This window comes from Hoplias malabaricus, chromosome 1, assembly GCF_029633855.1.
Source record: "Hoplias malabaricus isolate fHopMal1 chromosome 1, fHopMal1.hap1, whole genome shotgun sequence".
Classification (NCBI taxonomy): Eukaryota; Metazoa; Chordata; class Actinopteri; order Characiformes; family Erythrinidae; genus Hoplias; species Hoplias malabaricus.
Window position 1 is genome coordinate 79,977,872 of NC_089800.1, and position 6,055 is coordinate 79,983,926.

The 6,055-nt window shown below is 41.7% G+C and overlaps 1 protein-coding gene across 1 annotated transcript in view; it reads left to right on the forward strand.

Moving 5' to 3' along the window:
- The window catches only part of nkx2.1 (NK2 homeobox 1), a 2,921-nt gene extending 378 nt beyond the window's left edge, over window positions 1–2,543 (forward strand). The window contains exon 2 of the mRNA XM_066642818.1: window positions 1,852–2,543. Coding sequence (XP_066498915.1) covers window positions 1,852–2,543 — 692 coding nt within the window. The remainder of the gene's footprint in view (window positions 1–1,851) is intronic.
- The last annotated feature ends 3,512 nt before the right edge of the window (window positions 2,544–6,055 follow it).

Below are 6,055 nucleotides of genomic sequence, written 5' to 3' on the forward strand. Positions count from 1 at the left end.
CCGACACCGGGGTTCTAGATTAGAGGAAGTGGTTCTGAAGTGATGCTGGTTATAGAACTTTATTTCCATGTTTATATAGTCACCATCAAAAAGGGTTCTCCAGCCTAGAACCATTTAAATAAATCAATAATTTAAATAATTCTCCATTCAAATATAAAAAAAAAAACATTTTAAATATTTACATTCCACTCTCTTTAGAACCATTTCCACAGGCGTGGAACAAATGCACTGAGCTTAGAACCATTTCATTATATTTATAACCATTTTTAGAACCATCTCACTGTGCTTAAAATGTTCTTTATGCTTAGAACCTCATTTTAGATACATTTTCAAAACGTTTTTACAGCCATTTTATTACACCCAGGAGCTTAGAACCATTCTGTTATGCTTAGAACACATTTTCCCATGTTTGGAAAAATTTCACCGGGCATAGAACCATTCCACCGTGCTCAGAACAGAACCCCCACGCCTATAGAACTATTTATAAATGCACAGAACATTTTAGATGTTCCTTAGAACATATCCAGCACCCATAAACCTGTTCATCCTATTTAGAACCCTTTTATAATTGCTAGAACAGTCTGACTCTACTCAGACACCTTCGTTATTTTACAGAGCCACTTCAAAACAACATAGAACCACTTCCTAGAACAATTTCACTGTGTTAAAAATAACTTTAGCGCAGAAAGATTGCTTTATACAGCGCCTGGTTCTAATGAGGACCGTTTGTAAAGAGTGACGCGTGCTGGGGTCTGTTTCTCAGTGGGACACAGGAGTCTGGAGCTCTAGGGTTCTGGATAATGTTCTGCAGACGTGTGTGATTGAAATCAAATACAGTTGAGCGTGTTCTCAATATATACATAAATAAATAAATAAATAAATAAACAAATAAGCTTATCCCGAGGCTGTGCGTTACCGCAAGCGCGGCACGGGGGTAAAACTGACCGCTGTAGGGTGGACATGGCTTTGGGAGGGATGCTGGTGTGCCACTCTTTTCACGGAGGTAAATTAGCCAGGTGCGGGAGCTCAGGCAAATCCCCTCCGCGCATTAACGTGCTCTCCAGCGCTGACCCTGCCTCCAGTCACCACAGCACTAAGACCAGTGTCTGTGCATGCTTAATTACCCCCTAATTACAGCGGTACATCCGCCATTTTACACTGAAAAAGAAATAGTCCCTCAGACCAGCATCAAGCTTTTTTTCTGTTTTCGTTATTATTATTATTATTATTATTATTATTATTATTATTATTATTATTATTATTACTATTATTATTATATGTTCTATAACTGTTGTTATTATTATTGTTAATTATTTTATATATCATCTTTATATTATATTATATATTGTATTATTACTACCACAACTATTATTTTTACTTTAATAAACATTATTATTATTATTATTATTATTATTATTATCATCATCATTATTTCTGTAACCAGATCTTGACCTGTGTTGGGGTCAATTGGATCACGTTATTGTTGTTGTTGCTATTCTTATTAATAATATTGTTACTGTTATTAATGTTATATTTGGTTTTGGGGTTCTTCTTCTTCTTCTTCTTCTTCTTTTTACTATTATTATTATTATTATTATTATTATTATTATTAAGAAGAAGAAGGAAATGTTAATTTATCTATATATTTTTCAGAATTATTAATATAATAATAATAATAATAATAATAATAATAATAATAATAATAATAATAATAATGAGTACTTTTACCATTGTTATTTTTGTTTTTGTTGTGAAATGAATCTCGTGCTCATTGTGGTTTGTTTTTATTTACAAACCACTGTAAACGTTACTAACGCGGCTCCGTGTCTCACACGCTCTGTCTCCTTCCAGTCTCGCGCTTCATGGGCTCGTCCTCGGGGATGAACATGGGCGGCATGGGTGGTCTCGGCTCCCTGGCGGAGGTGGGCAAGGGCATGAGCTCCCTGAGCAGCGCGCCCCGGAGGAAGCGGCGCGTGCTCTTCTCGCAGGCGCAGGTGTACGAGCTCGAGCGCCGCTTCAAGCAGCAGAAGTACCTGTCCGCGCCCGAGAGGGAGCACCTGGCCAGCATGATCCACCTGACCCCCACGCAGGTCAAGATCTGGTTCCAGAACCACCGCTACAAGATGAAGCGCCAGGCCAAAGACAAGGTGTCCCAGCAGCAGATGCAGCAGCAGGAGGGCGGCGGGGGGTCGTGTCAGCAACAGCAGCAGCAGCAGCAGCACTCCCCGCGGAGGGTGGCCGTGCCCGTGCTGGTCAAGGACGGGAAACCGTGCCAGGGCAGCGGCCACACGCCCACCAGCGCCGTGCAGACCACGCACCACCACCAGCACCAGGGCCCCAACGTCATGATCATGTCCAGCAACGGCTCCATGGGGCAGCAGGTGGGCAGCGCCGGTCAGTCCCCGGACCTGGGGGGTCAACACGGGGCGAGTCCTCCGTCTCTTCAGACGCAGGTGACAACCCTCTCGCACCTGAACTCGTCCGGCGCGGAGTACGGCGCTGCCCTGCCCTGCTCTGCGCTGCTCTACGGCAGGACGTGGTGACGACAAGACCGAGACAGGGACAGAGAGACAGAGGACACGCTCCACACGCCTCTCGAACTGTTGCCCCGCGGAGACACGGATTTATCGCTCATGAAGACAATATTAATAACAAAAAAAAAAAAAAAAAAAAATCCCCCACACTCCCCGGCGGATTAAAGCCTGGACACAAGCCCCCGGGGTTCGGACCGGTCCCCCCCTCCCTCCTCCTCCCAGGTCGGACTGCCCCGTGCCGGACTCTGATAGACTGTAAGCCGTAGCCTGTACATTTCTGTGAAAGGTTTGGATTGAACCCCTAGTTTTTAGCGTTCTGGATATTGTATAAATTTTTATGGACATTGAGGGTTCCATGTTCTTCGGGTTCCATTTGTATTTGTTCCTTTCATTTCCGTGTAACTTATAGATCTCTGACTTTAATGCAGTCAATCAATCATATTAATAAATTATGGGAAACCTATCAATCAGTCACGCGCTTTAGCTGAACTGCTTCAGAGGGTTCTCCGAGGGTTCTTCAGCCACCAAAAAAACCTGGGTTCTCTACAGGAGCGAGCGGGGGTGCTGTGCTACAGACCATTTTACACGTTAGGGTTCCTCAAGGGTCCTTGATTCAAGACAGTGGTTCTTGACAGTGGTTTAGAACCGTGTATCCCAAATATATCCAGAACCATTTGCTGTTAAAAGTTTTTTTGTAAGGGGTGTTGTTCTAATTAGCAACTGCATAAATATGGTTCTAGCAAAGGGGTCTCCTCTAGTGAAAACTGGACTTGATAACAATTAAAGAACATTTGTTAGCGCTCTGCAGAACCATCTCACCATGCTAAGAACCACATGACTATACCAAACTGGTTATACACGGTTCTGAATAGAACCATAGTCTTTAACCAAGGGCACCAAGAGTGAAGGAAGGTGCTTCTAGAACTCCAGGTTCTCTATGGGCCTTTCCTGAAGAACTCTTGTTATAAGAAACCCTGGTGTCAGAAATGATGAGATTTCAGGTTTCAAAACAACACACGTTCTCCTGCCTGAGAGAGATCTGCGTGTGCTGCTCACGTCAGCCACCTTCTCAGGGTCACGTTTTCTGGGCTCCAGTCACTTGCAGCTTGTGTCTATACACTACATGGTTCTTCAAGGGTTCTTGATTAAAGACAGTGAATTATTTAGACACGTGTTTCTAAGCATGATGGAGAATGTTCTGTATGTGGTTCTATACCGCACCAGCAAGGGCTCTGCTGTTCTGTCCAGCGTGTCACAACCGGAGAACCCTGTTTGCTGTCATTTCTTAAAGAGTAATGTAAACGCGCAAAGCACCGTAAAAGGTTCTCTAAAGAACTCAAACATTTTAAAACTTGAAACCCTTGAAGAACCTGAGGTCTGAGGCCGAGGGTGGCAGGCAAGAGGAAGCTGCAGGTACTGTTTGTTCCTCCGAGTTGCACGTGCGTGCGTGCGTGTGTGTGTGTGCGACACTCTGCAACGGCCCCGTGCATAAGACCCGCTCGCTGTCGTCCGAGAGCCGTAATCTTGTTTGCCTTGAGCAGGGCAAACCTGAGCCCGAGAGCCGGGCCTTTTGTGAAGTCGGCGTCCTTTGGGCTTTTCTTTTCTTGTGCCGCGCGCGCTAGGCTAGTCCGCGGGGGAGGGAGGGAAGGAGGGAGGGAAGGTGAGGTCTCCGGTCTCCACTCCTTTAAAGCTGCGCACATCAAACAAACGCTGCCGAGAGCAGCTTATCAATCAGAGGCCTGACCAAACAGCAGAGCTCTCCCAAATAACTCAGCAAGACAAGCTATACCTGCACACACACACACACACACACTTATCACCGCCACCTCTATCAATAATACAATCATGGGAGAAGCAGGGTGAAAATCCATTGACCCACTTGTTTACGTGCTGATAAAACGTAGGCCTGTAAACATCAGGGGAGACACTGTGTGTGTGTTTGTGTGTGAGTGTGTGTGTGTGAGCATTGTTAGGCCTGATTTTAATATTCTGTAAACTAGCAGTAGGATTTTTTTCCAGATGTAAGAATTGTTAAGGAAAAATAAAACTGTTAAAACATGCGCGTTTCAACTTTAGAAATGAATAGAATACCAAACAACACCAACAACAACCCAGAAAGAAAATAAACATATCTCTGTTTTATTTTTTATTTTATTTTGTTTTACATTTCCTCGAGAAAAATCAAAAACTAAAACAGTCCTAGTTAAAAATTAATACAACATAAATAAATAAACAAACAGCAGCTCTTAAATTAACCAATGTTTTCACCAGTGCTTCTCGTCTTCCTTCACAGACCGGATATCCGTTCAGGTTTCACGGAAGATAAACACTAAAGGTGTTCAGGGCCGTGGTCACCGACCTCTAGGACAGAGTACGGACACAAAAACTGGCCAAAGCCCAAACGTGGAGCGCGTTAAATCAACATTTTACAATTTGTTCTCAAAATAAAAAAGTGCAGTGCAGATACAAAGTGAATGGGTTTTAATTTTCCCTAAATACGACGATATTTTATTAAACGTATTTAATATTTAAGGATACACAAATAGAATAAATAAATACAAGAACAAATACCTGGATTATATACATGTACTTTATAAACACATATACACTGAAAAAGACTCTTTGAATTTACGAATTTACGTATTTTTTTACGTCTAAATTTGCGTGAAATTAAATAATCGACATCCAGATATAAAATATAAAATTAGAGAATGAGTAGATGTTCTCAATCTGTATCTCAGAGTGTAGACTCCTGAAGGTATTCTGTCAGTGATATAAATATATACCGTTCCGTTTAATGGTTTTATTTATAAACCTTTATGTTGTTTATATATATTTTATAATAAACTCTGTTTTTTTACGCTGGTCCAGTTCTCGGCGCTGTGAACGCGCTTTAATGACGAAAACTGTAAAGAATAAACAGACACCCCAAACACACACACACACACCCGCCCTGTTTTTATTGGAAATGGAATTGAAGAGAAGTAAACAGGTGTCTCTGACAGGACCACGTGACTGTCCACTCACTCTGACTGTCCACTCCTCATTGTCTGGGGCTCTCTGCTTGAGACTCTGTGAAAAGGGTATTTTCAGAGATTGGACAATAATGTAAACGTGAAATCCAGGAGATTAAATCTTTATTTTTTAATTTTTCATCCTCAGTTCATTAATATTCATTTAATATTTCTCATACCTTAAATCTCCAATAAACACGGGCTGCTTTTTCTTGTTTATTTATATTTTTTCGTTTTCATTAAAGCGCATGCGTCACCAACCAGGGTTATTTATTGTTATTTTTTACAATCTTTATTTATTTATTTATTTATTCATACATAATTACATATATTTAAACACAGAAGCTGTGTTCGTGGCTTACACTCAGATACATTTATGTCTTCATCGTTACCATCGTGACCACTGCCCTAAAACACATTCATCAGGATATTTATCTCCAGTGAATTTTACAGATAAGTTTAAAGATCTGGTGAGAAATGTAATTGCTGAGGTTTGAAAGTTGATAT